At 41.4% G+C, this 20293-nt stretch overlaps 2 protein-coding genes across 2 annotated transcripts; both read right to left on the reverse strand. All coding sequences in view use genetic code 11, as the record gives it.

Moving 5' to 3' along the window:
* Nucleotides 1-281: 281 nt before the first annotated feature.
* EGR_07279 (Moesin) lies at nt 282-10590 on the reverse strand (the record flags this gene model as incomplete). Its single annotated transcript, XM_024496528.1, has 14 exons — nt 282-520; nt 885-1076; nt 1302-1589; nt 3357-3407; nt 3695-3748; nt 4066-4116; nt 4913-4990; nt 5316-5334; nt 6328-6559; nt 8796-8947; nt 9789-9885; nt 9960-10187; nt 10317-10462; nt 10528-10590. The coding sequence occupies 14 exons, from the start codon at nt 10588-10590 to the stop codon at nt 282-284; spliced, it is 1890 nt and encodes a 629-aa protein (XP_024349004.1).
* A 7003-nt stretch (nt 10591-17593) lies between these two features.
* On the reverse strand, nt 17594-20007 carry EGR_07280 (Elongation factor 1-delta; the record flags this gene model as incomplete). The annotated part of the gene is made up of 6 exons (XM_024496529.1): nt 17594-17680; nt 18068-18325; nt 19321-19496; nt 19612-19651; nt 19781-19849; nt 19885-20007. The coding sequence occupies 6 exons, from the start codon at nt 20005-20007 to the stop codon at nt 17594-17596; spliced, it is 753 nt and encodes a 250-aa protein (XP_024349005.1).
* Nucleotides 20008-20293: the final 286 nt, after the last annotated feature.

Consider the following 20293-nt stretch of genomic DNA (forward strand, 5'->3'; position numbering starts at 1 on the left):
AGCAGACCAGCGGCCTTACCGATAGGCGCGTTTTCTGTGTTAGAAATCTACCCGCTTGAACGCCTACGGTAGTTCATTACCCACTGATTAACTTCCCCTCCCCAACCCAGAGTTTCCCAGCCAAATAACCAACCGACTAGAGAACACCCATCGAACCAGTACTGAATCAGAAAGGAGTAGCCAAATAAATGAGTGTTTACATGAAAGAAAGGCAATGTCTAGGTAAGCTTTGAACCGTGAAAAAGGTAGCATGTGTATATGTCATGAGGAATAGCCAGTGTTTAGAGTGCTTCAAAGAGATCAACACGCTTCTTGGTGTAGCCGCTTTGGATGACCTTGAGAGAGGAAAACTTGGGATCCTGACCCGGACCACGGGAAGCTTCAACACCAGCGTAGTAGTCGGGTACTACCATTCGAGGATCTGCGGTTCCACGTGGGGGCACTTTGGGCTTCGGTTGAATTGGTGGTCGGTAGGCTAGTTGAACATCCTCTGGTTCGACCAACTGTCCGTGAATTCGACCTTAAGGCGAAAGGAAAACAGTCCATAACGAAACAAAGTGTAGTGCGATAGCAGATTTAACTATGAGAGGTAAAAATATCAAAGAAATCAACTGCAAGAACTTTGCTTCCGTCCGGAGAGTAGTCTTGATGCAAGCTACTCCCATGTGACGTCCAGAGCAGAAGGGTGACCAGGAGGGGAGCTTTTTCAGGTACCATCCGATTCTGCTTCTACACAGGCTACAGGGGGCCCCACTTAGGTCACCTATACTACTAATCTCCCAGTAATTAGCATAAATAGAGACTCGAGTTCAACGTCTTCAGGAATAAACCAGGTGTAGGAGGAGATGAGGGACCATCTCTGGGAATGATTCAAGTAGATGTACCCTTGGCGAACTGGTCGGATGGATCTTGTCCAGGCGTGCGAAGAACGTGTTTCCAAACATTTGGTGAAGTTACTAAGCCTGGAGGATCCATTTCCTCGCTGCCACGGCCGTCTGGATAACCTAGTCCACCCTGAATGGAACCTGTGGACGTTGGTGGCGGCTGGGTAGGAGCGAGTGGGTTCATTGGACGATCTGTAAAGTGGATTAAAAAAACGGTGCCATGAATGAGAATGCCACTGGCAACATTTCAGAAAATTTATAAAGCCACCAACTATTACTCCCAGGCGCACCCAGCTCCAAGCGTCATCTCCACCTCTGATCGGCTCATGAATCAATTATTTAACTCATCCCTTTATCCATCCAACTAGTGGTTATTTTTATACCAAAAAAAGCTTAAGAAATCCATCGGTCGCATACCAGGGAACTTTGGATAGGCATCTGGATTGTAAGTAGCCGGTTTCTTGGAAGCGTCACTTGTGAACGACTTTGGCTGATTCATATGATTGAGGAGAAGGGATTCGGGCAAATCTGGCATCGTGGATTGTGGCGGATCCAACTGTTGCTTGTTGCCACTGGGGTAGGGATGTTCCACATATCCATGGACCTCCGTTTCCGATGACGAAGTCACTGAATTTGGCGTTGCATTTTGAGCTGCTGAAGGTTGTGGAAGTGGCTGCTGCCGCGGCTGCGATGGTGTGCTTTTATCTAGTGATACATTAGGAATCACTGATTACTTGGTAGTCTTTGCTACCGGCAATTCAAAAAATCTAGCGTCCACTAGGAACAAGGGTAGGCATAATGCTCTGGAGTGGTTCAGCCGTGCCAGTGATGATCTCGATCGTAGCATTTCTAGTCCACCACCACACCAGTTCTGTGAATACCTCATTCACCGTGAGGAATGCCTAATTCCATTGTGAAATTGCAGACGACACAGGCAGCAAGCACCTTAAAAATATGATCTCAGCTGAACACGTTTGCTATCAGACCCTCAGAGGAAAATCAACCACTTCAGCTCCAATAATGCCATCCACTGTCGTTAGACTTTTGACCAGTTAAAAGTCACGCAAGACTTAAAAAACTGTAAATTATTTCAGACCAAGAAACTCCGGTAGGTCACACACTTGTAACGTCAGTTTGAGACAGTAAGGTCAAGGCAAACACATATGCAATGCTGGTAATAAAAAGCAGTAAAGAAATACCACAAATCTCATCAGACACTTGAGCTAAAAATGCATTTTGATAGCTACTCCTAGTTGCAGTGACTTGTGTTTCTGTGTAACCAAAATATTTACACAAAAATATTTAAGAAGTTGGGGCCAATCAATCGCACCTATCGGAAACCAATGTAATTGACCCAATTCAGTGTCAATAGAACTCCATGGCTGTCTACTTATAATGGAATAAGTAGCTGATCATGGATCAGAAACGGTTGAAGGGCATAAGTTTTCTGTGCGCCGGATTGATTGCACAGTTACGCAGTGAGATGACGGAATGAAGCAGCAAGCGAGCAAACAATGAAAAACGACGAATTAATTGTGCCAAAAAGGCAGGGTGGTAGATTCGCGTACCCCCACCACACACACAAACGCAGACACACGCACCAACCCGGAGCGAGAAAAGGCATTGAGTAAGGCAGGGGCGTTTGAGTAAAATAGGCTCGTTGTGTCGGTGGCACACAGGATGTCTAATCAATAAGGCGTCAGGAGAGTGACACGACACCTTAGAAGTGCTTCGCCTCCAAACTCGATCAAATCTACCTCTTCTAATTCACAGCGGCAAGCCCTGCCAACGCCTTGCCTGACTTTCATGAAGAAAATTGTTTTTCTTTTTTACATTCAAAACACAAAAGGCTTATTTTGGACTAGGGAAAAAGATAGAGTTGATTAGACTACGACCATTCTCACAAAAATTATTTAAATCAAGCTGCGCCAAAACTTAATGAGCAAACAGAGGCCCTCAATTAGAAATTAAGTATGATGAATGAGTCGCAAATGCAAGCTAACTTGTAAGGTCCTTCAAAAAGTGGGAAAATGTGGCAACAGACTCATTACCAATCAAAAAAAACAATGTTAAACGAAACAGAAAGCCGCATGTCCCTGTTAAAATCATTAGAACTAAAAAGTAGCAGAACCCTGGGTGCAATTTTATCCATCAAGGTGATTGCACAAAGTGGTGTGCTTAAACACATGATACTGCTACGATGATTGAAAGGTCTAATTCGTAAAAACTCTAGCCGATATCACATTTACAAGTGGAAAATTGTTTAACAAATCAATTGGATTCGCCAAACTCTACCGAAGCTTCCAAATTATGCGATTGATAAATTTAGGTTTCTAACTTCACCTCAGATGAGTAAACTTCAGAAAAAAATTGATAAAGAAAACAGGGTAATTTTAGCAAGCGCCCTGATTCCCACTAAAAGTGAAGGCCATGTAAAAGAAACAAACGCCAATTCGGATCGAGTGTGCTTACCCTGATCATCTTGTTGTGATATGATTGATGCATTCCACTCTGGAACGGAACCTGAGAGGAACAAAGAGGTATATGAGCTAGAGTGTATGCAGGTCAGAAAGCATGTGGAGGAATAATTCGGTAGGTGCACTAAGTGATTCTCAAACAGTCTACTTAACCTACAGTTGGAAACTGATTCAAAGATAATTCCCGAAAAGTGTCGACGAAGAAACCCCGAAAATTAAGATACCTGCAGTGGTCTTTGTCGAACAACCGAGGCCAAGGTGAAGCAAACCAACTGTAGAAGCTTAATGATGGAGAAGTTTTTCGCAAACAATATCACGCCCAATTGCGCTTACCTTGACCACCCTTCTGTGAAGGTTTGGACGATGAATTCCACTTCGGCACGGAAGCTAATGATGGCAGAGATATAAAGGTCAAATAGTGTGTGTGTGCTGATTGAAAACAACTGTGCGAAAATAATCTGACAAACACTATGAGTAATTCCCAAACCACCCAACAAATTTGCATCTTGAAACAGATTTCAAGTGAAATAATTTGCGAAAAATATTTACGAAGGAACTCGGGTAATTTCAAGAAGTCCCACGGTTTGTAATGGTTGTTAATTAACACCAAGGTCAAGCGAACAAATAAACAAACAGACAAGCCAATCAGAAACGTATTGGTCGAGCAACTTTTACCAAGCTACATTACAACCGACTGTGCTTACCATGATCGTCTTTCTGCAAGGGTTTGGACGGCAGGGTCCACGGGGGCACAACTGTGAGAGATGGAGACACAGAGGCCGAAATTAGACTCAACTAGTGAAATCTACTTGTGAGATTATGGGTTTTTTATCAGATCCTGGGCAAATAAAAGAGGTCAATGCTTAGGAAACACACATTTCTAGCAGGGGTTGAAATCTCATGGGAGAATCGACCATTACAACCGGGTTGTTCGGTTGTGCTAATACCACACCACCTGTCATTCGTCTTGGCCCATTCAACTGCCGCTCAAGGGTTAGATAAAACGCAGACCCATCGTATGCTATCTTAAGCTTGACCAGTCCATTTACGATACAATTTGGCTTGATAGACAACATGTGTAACATATGAGAGCAGGTAAGAAGACCGACACGTCCCATAGATATGGCACTGGTGGCGAAAGCAATAGTGCAACCGGAGCACACCGCTGTCAACTAGCCCAATTTCAATCCATCTATCACATGCGTGTGAAGTGTGATCTGGTTGGAAATCACCTGCCAAACCGATACTTTTCAAATCATTGAATTGTGCCCTCACTACCCAGCCACACCCTCTTTTTTTAAAAAAATGGTTGGTTTTAGACTATTAAATGCAATTGATAAATGGGTAAAAAATATCTACAATAGTCAAAGTAATGTCACGGGGCATTAACCACTTCCAGCCTACACTCCCTCACCTTCCAGTTTAGCTGGTAATTAGGATCAAACTCAATTAGGCAAAGATTGACGCATAGCATGCACAATTGAGGAGGCTGAACAATTACTCAAACCATAATATTACAGGAACAATCCAAACCTTGTTTAAATTTATCACCATTTCTTTCTGATCCCGAGTCGATGTCTGAACAGTAATCGTCTGATCGGCTTGTCAGCGTGCCACCAATACGGATCGCTAAAAAGTGGAAAAAAAGGGTATTTAAAAGAATTCCCAATTTCCGCCACTCCTCAAAGTGACATTGCACACACGTGATTAATTTGTTTGAATAGGTGTGATAAAACAAAAGCTAGCACCTCAACAACCCGACCATTGTATTTTTTAACAGTAGAAAGGCAAAGAGAATATGCAATACAATCAGTGTTTCAACCCACCAAAATTGCCACGATAACGATGTGGTCGGTCCGTGGGTTCTAAAAGCAATTATTCAAATTGTTAGATTCGAGCCTCCCACGGGTGGGTGCTAGCTATTTGTTAGGAAAAGACACACACACTACATTACCTTTCTCTTTGAAGAAGTCCTACAAAATTAAAGGATAAGCATACATGTAAATTGACAAAATCTGTCACGCATTCAAAATTCTAGCAGTTGCCTTACTGAAAAAAAGGTTCACTGAAGTGGGTATACGAGAGAGGGTCATGTCTTGAAGGAGCGGGTGTCTTCTAATGATCTCAAGTTAGATTGCGAGGCATTTTGCTGCAGTGGAATGGTATCCGTTTTAAGCACACGTGCCTATGAGGGCGTGGTCTGTCTTCCACAAAAGTACATCTACTATAAAGCTGCTTCGGCAGTAGTGTGCCTTCTGGCACCTCCAAACGCCAAAGTTGGTGCGGTGTTGGCAAACTCACTCAAAAGAAAGCATTATCGCAACATTCACTGCCTGAATATTACGTCAAAACGACACAGAAGGAAGGCGTATAAGTCTGCAGATGGCCAGATTTTTGGAAGGCTATAACCTCGAGTCCTGTATTATGACCGGAGATGAACAAACCGAAGTTACCCAGCGGCTTACGATCATGGCTTGAGAATACTTTCAAAAGATGATTGTCTTTGTAGAGAATAGTCAAGCCTTTGGCGCTACCCTTCAAATGATTATTTTTCTGGCGTAATCTGCCCAACAAGGGGCGGGATATTATAGGATCTCATCCCAATTCCATGTTGGGATTGATAAAAATTCATGGAAAAACTTGGTAGTCGAGGAAGAAGGGTCACTATGGAGAGAACACTATGCAGCAGCAATATTTTTCAAAATTGTGTGTAAGAATAAATGGAACTCCCCAGCTCATGTCAGCTCTGCTAATTATATTTCAGTCCTCTTGTGGGATTGTAATACATAAGTCTTATAATGTCTTTGGCAAAGGCTCAGGCGCTACACTCATGCTTTGATTTAAAGTAGTTCAGATACGCAGATATGACGTTGAGACCTTTCTGTGCCAAATTAAAGTAGATATTTATGGAATTCCACCTCCCACTCATACTCAAAAAACTAATAAACTAAACGACCTTGACTTACCTGCTCCAGAAAGACGCGGATTTGCGCGACACGGTGCTGAAGCAGACGGGTTTCATCGGTCGAAGGAACGTTGAGTGAAAGCTTTATCTCAATACCTCGGGCCTGTCGAAGCTGGTCCTTCACTTGCCATGCTGCATACTCGTAGTTTGTTGCCCGACGGGGTAATTCTAGTTCCAATTCAGTGATTTGTTGCTCCAGTGCCAACAACTCCATCGGAGTCAGTTTGTGTGGTCTGTAGAGTGACGAATAGAAGGGAAGTTCAGTTACTGACCTACCAGAAGCATTAAACGGGCCAAACTCATTGACATTAACTTTGAGATTATGGCGTGTCAAATTTAATTAATAACCATTTCAAGACTTATGAATTTCAAAAATTGAATGTCTGTGATTAGAAATGCCTTTAGTAGGGAGACAATTCAGAGGGTTTTCCAATCACAACGATTCTCTAGAAACTACCAACAAAAGAGGAGAGGAAGGAGAAACAAGTTGTAATTAAGCATTTCAGGAAGCTGCTGTCATTAAGTTTCCAGACATTTCACAGGTAGAAAATTTGTCGCAAAGCAACTAACATATATGCCTTTCGCCATGTTAGGAAAGACGGTGTTTGACTGTGAGTAGATCGGAAGTTTCCACATTTCTGTTGGCAACGTTTAAGGCAAAGAGGATGGGTACCAGTAACTCCTGTCTGAGTGTGCCATGTGACAAACTATTATGCAATTCAGCGCAAGATTTATCACCTCGGTGCAAATCTGGTTACCAAAATTGACATCTCTCTATTACTGGCAAAAAAAATAGGCCCAGGGCACAAATTTGTCTCCACTGGAAGATTCACCCAACATGGATATGGGGGTCCCAAACATTCATCTATAGTTATTCTAGGAGGGAGGAGGAGAATGAGGAAAGCGCACTGAAAGTGTTTCATGGATGGACGATTAAATGTGTTGAATGAAAGTTGGATGAGTATTAAAATCGGCCTACATCATCGAAGTGTAGGAATGCTTGAACATAATGAAAGTAATGAGTTTTTGCCAAACTCCTAAAGTCGTAAATCTCAACCTGTTAGGGATGAGATCGAGGGAAATGATTGAACACCTCCTAATACCAGTTGAGAATAAAAGAAAGCAGGTTTGCGAAACTGACAATTGTCAAGTGTCAAAACAAATCTTGCACTATCAAAAGAATGGTGTCAGTCGTATAGAAATGAAAAACACGAAGGACTCGTAAAAGGACATAAAGACATTTCTTTCACCATCACTTCCCATACCTTAGAGTTGAGAGAGCAAGTTTTCGAACAGCTACTCTGGGACGGGAATGCAACCCTCATAAATAATTTCCTGCAGCGATAGTATTGAAATAGGTTCTTCATCAATTGTGACAATGTTTCTCTAAACAAGGGAAAGAATAAAACGAAGACTGGAACGGTGCCTGACCTAACCCTAGCTGGCGAGAGGTATGAGAAATGCACACAGTTAGCGAGTGTATGACAATCACCCAACAGCAGCTAAACGCACAAAGGTTACATAAGAGGTAGAAATGGAAATTACGCAACGAATGCAGATGACCTTCAGAAGGTCCTCAATTTCGAAAGCACCGATGCATCATATTGGTTCCCGAAAAAATTCATCACATCCTATTCCATGTGGCTTTGTCAAAAGTATTACTCATTGAAGTGAATTGACAAATATTGCAAAACTTTTTCTCTTTCGCCTTGGGTATATTGAGGTCGTAGCCTAGCTTTTTGTCTAGTTTACCGTCTGCTTCTCAATAAAACTGAAGAGAGAAACACAGTAAAATTATTTTGTATGAACATCACAGCCTTCATTCCGCGCAGCTCCTTTCATTCTGGTACGTTATGAATTGGAAAAAAAAGACTTGAACAGAGGAAATGGGTGGCAGTGTATAAAGACAAGTAGGAAATCAAAAGCACGGTTAAGTAAATCAGCACCTTCATCTCCCTAGTGAATCTGCATTATGGATGAATATTTAGTCGGGATGAAAACGAAACAACGTCACACTTCTACTATCATTATTCAAACCATAATCCCTTATCCTCATAGCAACAATGTTTCTAAACCATTAAACAAGTCAAAACTGAGGTTAAGAGGTTGAGATTTAGACCCGGGAAATATACGAACGCATACCCTTACCCCCCTTTAACATAGGAAGCAAAATTTAAAGGAATTGTTTATTTTTTGCCCTACGTTCATCATTTAAGTGTAATCCTCGTCTTAAAGCTACATTATAGAGGGAAATTTAATTAGCCTAAACTGAATGGAGGCAGATTCATTAACCCACTTCATTGCCACTTCACTAATCACCGGTTCAAGGTGGGTGTAATTCACCGCTTAAAATGGACAAAGAGCCTCCAAGACCATGTCTACAAACGTGAAACGAGAGGATTCCCTTACCAACTAATTATGGCTTTCATCCTGAATGAAGCATTCTCGATTAAGAATAAAAAAACGCACCTCATTCGCATACTTGAATTGCTCTCGGACCGACGCACATATTTGGAGGAGACGTCGCCCTTCCTCCGACGCGCGTAAAGCTCCTTACTGCCTTTAAAGAGGCTCTCCAAAAGGCTGCATGTCTGCGAATTCTGCACGAAGAACGTGGTAACCTTGAAAGAAGAAAAGGGAGCACCGATATCGCATGAATGGAGGTCGATTGACCGATAAAATCAAACTGTTTGAGAGAGCAAGTACAGAAACTGGGTAAAAATTAACACAATCACGGTAAGAAAACTAGAAGAGACCAAAGCATTTGTTTGCTTCGTTCAATGTCAAAAAATAAGTAAACCCTAGTGCTTGTCAAAACCTTACAAAAAACAAACCACTTCAAATTGATCTTTTTAGCCAAAACCAACGTAAATATCTAGGATTTCTTATAGCCCAATGAACCAAGCTCTCAAAAAGATATTTGTAACAGACCATTAAAAAGGAAGTAACTAATTTTACTTAAAAATAATTATAAGGGTTTGAGCAGCAGCCATTGCATCCCAAACTGCATGTTTATGGTATTTTTTATGACTCCCATAATGCAGTCCAAAGTAAGGTTTGTGGAGTGCAAACCCTGTGACTAAACTTTAACACGAACCGCTGGTAATACCAACGAAAGCGCCAGACCAGCAGGGGTGTGGATATTTAAAAAGCTTGTTTTTGACAGGAGGTTTTACTCCGCAAAATTAACTGTTTTGTGTGGGGAACCAGAATAGAAAGGGACTTCGGACTCATTTTCTAGAATAAAATCTAAGCGAAGATTTGAATATATCCTTCACAATTTCTGCACTAATCAATATCAGGGTTTAGTGAGACTGATATTCGAGTAATCTCTCACAAGACACAAGTGAAAGTCATATGCGGAGTCATAAGGCTAAGAACACCTTGTTAAGCATACTGGCATAAAGGTCCAACTTATGATATATTATGGAATGAGTAAAAAACCAAAAGTTATTTCCGCACCTGTTTGGGTTCATGAACGAGAGCAATTTCAATCTTGTCATCCCAGGCACTGAAAGAGGCTATATCCGACCAAATATATCGTTTTGTTGGTGGCTTCCTTAAAGATCAAGGTAGCATTAAGTCCATTTTGTGGGCCATTAAGGTAATTTTGTCACGTAGGTGCTCACCTACCTTTTACTATCATAGACATTAAGTCCAACAGCGTCTAAGCTGATCCACTGTCGACCTTGATTTTTTGTCTCCACCTCAAAAATTGAGGCTCCATAAAGTTCCACATCCTGAGCAATATCCAGATATTCGACGATCGCATCGAGGAATGAGGTGTCCCGGAGTTTAAGATGCCACTTTGAAATTCGCTCTTCCCACTCAGTAATGGACAGGTTGTGGTTGTCAAGAGTGCTAAATAAACAAGCACATTAATTAGTCAAATAGCCCCACTCAAGCTGTAACAGTTAAACTCTATATTAGACACAAGACTTGGTATTTTTGTCCCAATGCAATTCAAAAATAATATGCTATCAAAATCACCTCTTTGGCAGGAGATCCTTGACCGGAGGCACGGGATTCCTAAGAGACTGTGCAGGACCGAATTTTGCTTGACAGGCATATGCAGCCAAATAGACAGCAGTTTCAGGAGGACAAAAAATTTTTTCACTAAGAATAGCACTGTAAACCTGTAAGAAGTTAGCGCCTTAATAGAATAATGCATTGAAAAGGAAAAAAACTTGCAAAAAAATACCTTATTGAAAAGGCGCTTTATAAGATCCTCGTTTCCCGCCATATTCCTGTGATCAAACGACATGGTTTCGGAAAGTCTGGATACAAATATAAGACATAAAAACTCCATTTAAGGCGAAAACCAAAAAACATTAAAAGTTCCATCGCGCAACGGTATATGCTTATGCTGAGTGTTTAGATTTGCGTGCGGAATATTTATTTGTCTTTTGCAGAACACTGTCCAGGGTGGTCTAGAAAGTGCAGTAGTTTAGGAGGAAATGCGATGTCTGTAAAACAAATTAGGGGTTCATGCAGCCAAATGCTGTATCGTCAGGTAGACTCTAATTAAAAAACTACTCAACGCTTAGCATTCGGTTTTTTTAAAGGAGAGTGACAGTATGTCCAGAAATTTTATTCTCAGCAAGAGTTAATTGCACCTAATGGACAAGCATAGGTATTGAAAGTCAGCAAATGGAGGCACAAATAACCCTAAACCAATCAAAGTTAAAGTAAACTGTCAGGGTATTTTTAATAAAAATAAATCTCTACTATTTTAAATACAGACCCAGCCACAGCTCCGAAACTTCGAAAATGAACCAATGCATGTTAAAAGATTTATGATAACCCAAAACAAGCCAAGGTCAACACGTCTAATATTTTACAGTAAGAATTTTAAGCTTACTATAAAAAACAACTATGATATTTGAAGTAAATTAAGCATTGGTATTTGCGCTAGGTTACAAATATGGCTTGAAGAGCTAAAAATTATCACTAGTATTTATGATATGGTTGCACAGCCTACAGACAAACATAATAATGTGCTGAAAACCAGAAAGTATATCATAACAGGTGGTTAAACTTTTTTATTAATCTTAGTGTATGCAGGCGCTAAGCAGTGGCTGCTGAACATAACAATACATCATGTAATACAAGTGATAAACCTCGGTGCAACAGTGCATTTGCCCAATATCCGATAGAATTGCTGTTGCTATCGGAGACCCTGGACGCTGACTAGCCATCTTAACTAACAGCGTGAAGGGGCTTTCATAGTGCCATCGAAATAAAGGCTATGCAGCCTCTCAAACCTACTTGTTTGTCAAGATTTTCTCAATGAAACCTACAAATCTGTTTTTCCAATTGGAGGTGGTTGATAGTTTCATACCCAAAAATTGCAAGACTTTTAAAATGATCACAGCAAACATGATCTTCACTTCTTGAACTAAGCGAAACATAACAATTTCTGGACATCATGTAACACATTTTATTCGTAGTGAAGAAGAATGGGCAAGGCAGTATATTTTGGCTTTACCCTTCTCCCTTCCGGTTGGAGATGCTTAAGTCAGGAGGGTTGTTCAGAGGCAGCCAGCATACACTACAGTGTTGTTCGAAATTACAAAGGACCGAAGTTTTATGAAGTGATCAGCGTTTGTCTCATCGCCGTCATCAGTCATGAAGTTTGCTCAATTTGCCCACTTCCTACCGCGAAAGTGTCTCCAAACAAAATACGCACCCCACAAATACTTCGTATTAACTAGTCACATTTATGATGCATTAAAAGTCCTTAAGAATCTATTGACATAGTTAGTTAACGGGGAAGAAGTTCATTTATCTCCAAACAAAAAGTGCGTAAAAAGACTTCTATGACAAACAGAACAAGTCAAGATAATTCTGTCTGTACGATGTCCTGGATTGCCCTCTGCAGCACTTTCCTCTTAAACCCAAACATGTTCGATAAAGTTGTAGTTGGACCTTGAGTACTACATTCGAGTGTCTGCTTTAGAAACGAACCTTACTTCTATTTCAAAGCTTAAGCTAATAATTTGTGCTGGATTCTTCGTGCAACATTTGGAGACTACGTAATATGGGATTGCCCAACTTATCGCCTCAAATCCAAACGGTTCAAATGACCTTTTTTCTGGTGCTGAACCTGAACATCTTTTGAGGACACCCAAGGATGTATTCATTTTCCCATCAAGTATTGTAGTGCAATAAACCTCTCCTGTCAAGTCACTTGGTCAGTCGGTTAGCAAACGTATGGGTAAGAAATGGAAATGTACTACTCGTCTTCGAATCAGCGGACCATCTGTTATGTTGTCATCGTCTGGACGACAAGTGGATGCGACTTTATTTGCTACATAGCCTTCACCACTGCCTTTCCTTCTCTGTTGATACAGGTTTCACCGGTCCGTTTCATCACACATTTCAAGTACTACTGGCAGTTGATTTGGCAGCGCCGACTTCTTTTTATTTTAGCCACTAGCATTACGTGGTTCTTTACTATTCTTAAAGAGTAGAGGGTGTTCCTGGTCGTTATACACCCAACTTCAAGTGATTTTATCGTCAGAGTCATGTGTTACAATTCAAGTAATTCATTACTACGAGGACTAGTAGAAATCGCACATTACTTCTCCATCAACTAATAACAAATTGAGTTCTTCGGTGCTACATTGCCTCCCATCCTTCCTTCACGCCTGTAGTGCGATCTGCCTCTGCAATCCCTATGCCGTGAAGGCTTCACTGACTTCAATACCCTCGTATAATGTGGCAAAAGTTAAAATATTTACTCTCAACTTTCACCATTTTTATCTCCAAATAAATTTGACCTATAAATTGGCATAACAGTAGCTTCGACAACACTTTTGGTGTTGTATTTCTTACCCCCAAATAAGAAGTCGACCTTTAACAGCTGATCAGCTGTTTGACTCAGTCAGCTGACCGCAGTGACAATCAACGGTATTACGTAGGCGGCTTTAAAATTGACCACAAATGTTTAGTTTGCCTTTCCATTTTATTTCCAACAATAATTAATTGATTTCCTAATTAAGTAAAAGTGGAGGGGGGGGGGGGGTAAAACCCTATTCCTTCAGAGGTAGATCATTAAAAACCACAATTTTTTGCATTACAGTCTCGTAAAACATACTTTTGCATGAATTTTATCATTCAGTGGACTGATTTTACACTTTTCAGAGCAGTTCATAAGCAAATATTTGGTTTTTTTGTTTTCAGTGGGATTTCAATCATACATGATTAGAAAATCACTTAGAAGATGAAATGAAAAGCCGCGCTCCACAACCGACCGAATCTATAACTGCTGCAGCGTAGTTTATAGACGAGGCTGCTTCGAAACGATCTGGTTGGGAAGTAATAATAAGAAGTTGGTCAAGTAAGGTGGATTTATTTGCTGCCTCAAGGGGGGCCATGGCTGCTAAGGTTTTCAAGGCTTCGAAGTGTGCCTAGGAATGTTGAAACACGCTTAAAGCTGAAGGGCATCAGGAAGAAGGTAAGGTGAAGTGGGGAACAAAGGTAGGGCTGAGATTAATGGATGAGCTTGTGATCACACTTTTCAACATTTGTAGGAGCATCCAAGATCAGAAAGGCACCGATAAAGATGACAAAAAGGCCAATTAGCATTTGCGTATTCCCAAATAAGTGGTATGTAAGTGGAAGAACTCCATGAATAGATGTACCTCAACCGCTACACGCATATGTATTTACTAAATTCAAAAAACTTCCTGATTTGCCTCTTTCAGTGTTGAAACTGCTTCCGAAGTTTATTAAGTTCAAAATGTAGGGAGATTTGATCAGATTGTCTGGTCGCGAAAGGATATTCAGAAGCAATGCGGAATGGATACCGAGCAGGTAAATAGGTTTGTGTTGCTTTACCCTGTCGGCCTTTCTAAAAGACAATGGGAGAAGGAAAAACATACACAGATCTGCTTACCTCTAAACTTTCATTTTAGGGGTAGTTGTCGGTGGCCAAGAAGAAACTACACTTCATCTGAGGAATGCTTGAGAAAATACGGCAAAAGTGTGGGTGAGGGGTGGGCTATCTCCCTCCGGCCCATATCACTGCCACCAAGGCCTAATCTCCCTGGTATTTAACAAATTCTGGGGGTCCAACACAAGGTTGCTGCAATTGTAAAGGAGGTTCATGGTCCCTCCCTTATTTAGACTGACGCCTCCTCTTCCTCCTGCTATTACTCTTCCACCTTGGCCATCAAAATTCTGCAATGAATTGGCATGGACCTTGCAACAGAAACAACTGGATTCCCAAATTATTGGTCACGTTGAAGTTTATCTCGCCTCTCCTTTGTTCGTTAGCTGAAGAGGTATTCCTAGCTTGGCGTCACACGCATGTGACTGGTTGAGTTTGGAGCAATAAGATATGTGTGCAAGATGTTCATTATTTGAGTTTGGAGACTTTTTTTATTATTCGGAAATTAATGACTTTTGGTGTCACTATTACGACAGCGGAACGTCGTGGCGAAGGCCTCAGTAGTGGACGGGTTCGGGTGGAACAATGCTGCGCAACCTGAACAATTGATATGCCGGTCAATTTTCGTGGACACCTTTGCCGATTCGCGTACTCTGAGGTGCTCAGTTATAGTTTTCCTATACCATCACGCCGCGTCGGACTTTCTATTTGCCCATTCACCTGTCTGAACTACTCCTAGGCTCATGCAATGGTCGTTATTTACTCCTCTTCCACTCATTCTGTAAGCCCACAGGCACTTCTTTGTTAACCCACTTACTCCCAAAGGCGCTTTAGTCCAGAGAGTTTGGAAGAACCGCAAGACTAGTAACCCAGATGACACTCGAGACAATGCATACCATCATTGTGGAGGCCGTAGCTTTGGAGCTTGATAAGATCCGGACATTCAAATTTGTCCAAATACTTGAAGATTTCAGCCTCCCCCCAATGCAGGGGGGTTTGACATTAACGAAACCTCAGTGACGCGTGCCAGATCCGTCAGCGAACCTAGATTGGTCGTTTGAACCAAAAGGCGTGCATGCAACTAGTCATGGTGACGTGTATCGGGGGCGTAAGGGACAGTCAAAGGGTATGATTATACTGTGCGTGATCACATGACAAATTCTGATATGATGTGGGAAGAATCACCAGGTTCACTGTTACATAAATTTCCCGTGATTATGCACCTATAATGGCGGCATAGAGTGATGCTTTTGATCTTGGAGGCTTTTTGGAGGGCACTTGTAGACTAATGACATCTTTAGAAGTGACTTCTGCGCTAATGCGGGGGCAGCACAGTAAAATACGATCGTGGATTAACGCACAAGAAGAGCGTCATAGAACAAGTGCATTTGTCGTAGATGGTTGACAAAATGAAGCATAACAAGAGAGGAGCGGATTAAAGTACATTGCTTTTTCTGCAACCACCCGAGTCTCCACTTTTTCTCAAGAGGTTATAATAGTCTATGAAATGGGTATTTGCGTATTTTTGACAAAATATCAAGTTTCTGATGAAATTTGATGACCATTTTTTTGTAAAGAAAAGGTGAGAATGAGGCACCGAGCCGGTAGTAAAACGATGGCGAAGTGAAAAGGCGATATACAACCATAGAAAGATCAAGAACTGCTTTAAGGTATGGCTCTTCGAAGACAACTTTTAAGAAAAGCCATTGGCAAAATAAAAGCGATCGTCGTAGAACAAAGACTCGTTATAAGCAATACATTCCAATGAAATATATCCTACAGGCTTTTTGCGGCGGAGGATAAAACAGTCACTGACTATCGGAATTCACAAGAAGAATCAGGAAGACTGCTTGCAGAGACGGTAGGATGTCGTAAGATACACTTTCTTATCTGAATATAAAACGAGTTGATAGCATGTAAAGATGTCTAATTTGTGGTGCCTGAGTTATCAACATATATCCAGTGTAATATTTGAGTCTGGACGTGGCCAAACAGAAGAATTGGGGTACTAAAACTACATAGATAAGCACTACTCAGGTAGTAACGCATCACATACGGACCACCACCCCATTACAATGCCGCATTAAAATGAACCCTACTGAGAATAAAAAAGTAGAAGAGCTTGTATAGCGGAAACAAGGGGCAGAAATGTCAAAACCGAAAAATTACGCTTTTTGAAACATCGTTACAAAAAAAACTAAGAAATTTAAACAGCCCCTGCGATTTGGCATTAAAGTGAGCAACTCTGTCACCAATAAGTAAATGAGTGTTTTGATACAGAACTACGGATTCGCAAGGAGACACTACCACTCACAAACGGGGATTGAGGAGGTAATCAATTGTAGGGGCACCTTAAATGTCCTTAAAACACTAAATTGGTTGTTTTCTTCATAAAATAGAAAGAACTTCGGCCTAACAAGTGGAGAAAGAATGCTACCACACGAACACGCCTCTTTCGGAGGTGGCTACCTCATCTCAAGTAGAAATCACAATCCTCTGGAAAAATGTCGCGAAAACAAAAGGTGGGTGCTCCGCCCACCCTAAAGTGTGGCTAGGACTTCCCCAGAGTACTTCATGCAGCATGAGATATGACATCTTCCTCTGAATTCTAGAAGTAAGAATAGGGGTTTGGTGCTAGTAACTACCCGGTCGTGCCTGTCTTTGAGGAGGGAAATTTGTTAGCACACCCCATCCCCCCCAGCTGTATCGCAGTCAAGGGGTGGGCAAACAATCTGCATTACACGGGACGACGTCTTACACATGTCTCTCGCATGGAATGTAGGTAGGATACATCAGCCTATCGACTTTCACCGCGACTCACCTTCTTTGTTGAGGTGGGTGGGCGCCAAGCGGCAGCCTCACCGCTCATGCCAAACGCCACTGCTAGTTGATTTGGCAACACACCAATCAATGGCGAAACGAGAATCGCCGTTAGCAAACGGATAGTAGAGCATATGCCTTTGCGTGAGTAAACTCGACTTTATTTCGCCTTTCTCAGGCAGAGAGCACATACTGGAGGGCGGATTCATTCGTCCCACGCGCATGTGTGCCCAATGTACACATGCTGTGTATGCGCGGTGGTGGTGGTGCCGAGCGCCTCGAAACTCCAAGCACTTGGTTATGAAGGAGAATCGGCCCGCAACACAGAAAGTCCATCACATGTGCTTGCAGGAGGCGTGCAGCCACTTTCATTACAGACAGCACGCCTAGATCGGCTTGAATTAGCTTAGATTTGCGCCAAGGATGCGCCATTTCCCTACATGAAGAACAGCAGAGATGATGAATTGAAAAAGGAATCATAACATGTACAAAAACCTGATACGCTTTATTCATACTTTCAGCTAATTCAAAGTGGAGCAAAAGAAAGATATGGTTACAGCTTGTTAAAGGAAGCTACATCCACCGATTGGACATAGTCCTCGAGCTCCATGATGCTCTCTTCGAGGAAGTCGGTACCAACCTGCAAGACAAAAATGAGAAATGCACTGGGACTTGGCCACAGCAGATTAAAGCCTAATTAGGCTACAATCCCACCTTGACTGCCAAATACCCACAATAACCAGGTTTGTTTCAGAAGCATTTTCCAAACCAAGCACATCCACATTCGTTTAAAACATGATAATGAATTCCTTTATCACTTACTCTGACATTTAGCTAACTCCAAGCTAAACGTTGCAAAACCCCACATTGATTACGAATAGGCTGCAAATTAATGCTACACCCACGTGACAACAAACGAAAAATAACAGATAAGCTAACATACAATCAACAATTCCCATGAAATCTACGCAATCACAGCGAATATGGGCATCACGGTAGCAAAAATTCAATTGAGTCCAAAGCCTACCTTATCATCTTCAACGACACAGGCGATCTGCAACTTATTAATGCCATGGACAAGAGGGACGAGCTTAGAGGTGCCCCAGAGCAGACCGTCAGCAGTGATTGCACGCACGCCCTTCTCCATCTCTGCCATGTTTGTGGTGTCGTCCCAGGGCTTCACGTCCAGAACAATCATCGACTTGGCCACCGGTTTTTCCTTCTTCGATGCTGCTGCCTTATTCTGCTCAGCCATCATTTGCTTGCACTTATCCGCTTCGCCTTCCTGTGATTAGAGATAAGAAACAGCTTGTTTTTTGGTCTCTAGGACTTAATAATACGAGGATCTATCAAATGTCAAGAACCCAGGGGAGGGCACGCTACTTAAGTAAATTTAAATCTATCGCCATTTTAACATTAGATTTCGAAAAATGAATGTGCAGCTTTAAAATAACAAATAAAGATGCGAAATCACGAAACTTGAAAGACACAAAAAGGGATTTGGTGCAGAAGCACTGAAGAGGAAGCGAATTTCCCGGGGTGGCTCAAATGATTGACGTGAAAAAAATGCAGTTCAGCAAAGGCGGGAGTTCAGACTTCTTATTTTATACAGTTTAAAGTGCATAAGTTGTTTCAACAATGGAACTGACCATCTCATTCGTGATTTTTACCTATTTTATGGCTGCAATATATTCGAGAGTAATGCACACACGGCAACACCGTAAATAGTAAAGATACTTGACAGACCCTAATTAGGCAAACACAAATCATTTCAGTAGGCGCGAAGAACCAACCACAACAAATTAGCAAAAAAAGGACACGCAATAGATAAGCTAACTTTAGCTTTATGCAATTCCGTGGGGGAATTTAAAATTGATTGCACAAAAAGTACACTCAACCCGCACTCCATAGAAACATGAAAACCAAGATTCGCAACAAATACTCTGTCGGTTGACCCAAGAAGTGGAGCAAATAACCGCATCCATGTTCCAACTGGAAGAAAACTCGGATTTTTGGATCCTCCATCAATAAACATTCAGGCAATACGGCCATTCTAAATGATACTCAACCCAAATGACAGAGATTGGCGAATTGTAATAAATGTCACAATTCACCAAAACAAACACCAATTCATTGATTACGCAGCCAAATAGCATTTCAACTAGCCAAGTCTCCCGAAAAATCAGGATCGACAGTTGCTACACGCTTTAAGAATAGCACTTGAGAAGCATTACACAAATGTGCCAAAACACCCGTGTAGTAAGTGAAAAGAGAACTCACGTCTTCCGAACCAAAGAGGTCAATATCATCGTCATCACCGCCTTCAGCTGGCGGTGCCTTGACAACAACAGGCCTAATCGGTTTGGCACCTTTGAGTGATTCAGAAGGCAGAATCTGTCCCAGACGTTGGATTTGAACTTCTAACTCGTTCACGCGCAGAGACATATCCTTTACGACTGCAAAGTATAAACACAGCTTTGGCAAAGTACGTGATGCATGAAATCAAGATCAACTTAAACTGCAAAACCACACTTGAACTACGTTCTATATGTTAAAACATTGTACACATACTTGCTTCCAGCTTCTCCATTCGCTCGTTCCACGAACCATTCTACAATACAGAAAGAAATCGAATCAAGCAATGATCGCATCAATAACAGTTTCAAATAGTAATACCCGTAGCTTGTAGAATTGGAGTAATGTAATTTAACTTGCAAGTACACAAACAACCCACACGTACACTTTCAAGTGAAGACTTTATGTTGTCGCGAACTTTCTGTATCTCCTTTACCAAGTAAGAATCCCCCTTCTAAATACGTCACATAAGAAAACAAGGGCATTCACTTGTTCGGTAGCAGATGTCTTTCCTATGTCTTTAGAAAGGAACCGCATGTACGCCGACTCCATCTCGTGATAATTTGGAAATTGGTGATACGAGTGAGCATCAAACCTCAACGTACTTTCCATCGTCAGCAGCGCAAAGGGACGATTCAAACAAACACTCCTGGCTCTAACAGCAAATATATATTGGGTTTGTAAAGGTACAAAAGTCCGACTTTCGTTTAGTTGTTAGCGTAACATGAGTAATTTTAACAACCTAAAATTTTGATAATTTACCTAAATTATTGTCCTCATTTAAAAAGCCGTAATGTGCGAAACACCAAACTCCTAGGTTTTAGCAAATATGCCTAATTATTAACTATTATTAATTTTTATTCAAAAAAATTAAATTTTATATGAAAAATTGTCCTTA

Source organism: Echinococcus granulosus (assembly GCF_000524195.1).
Source record: "Echinococcus granulosus chromosome Unknown EG_S00074, whole genome shotgun sequence".
Classification (NCBI taxonomy): Eukaryota; Metazoa; Platyhelminthes; class Cestoda; order Cyclophyllidea; family Taeniidae; genus Echinococcus; species Echinococcus granulosus.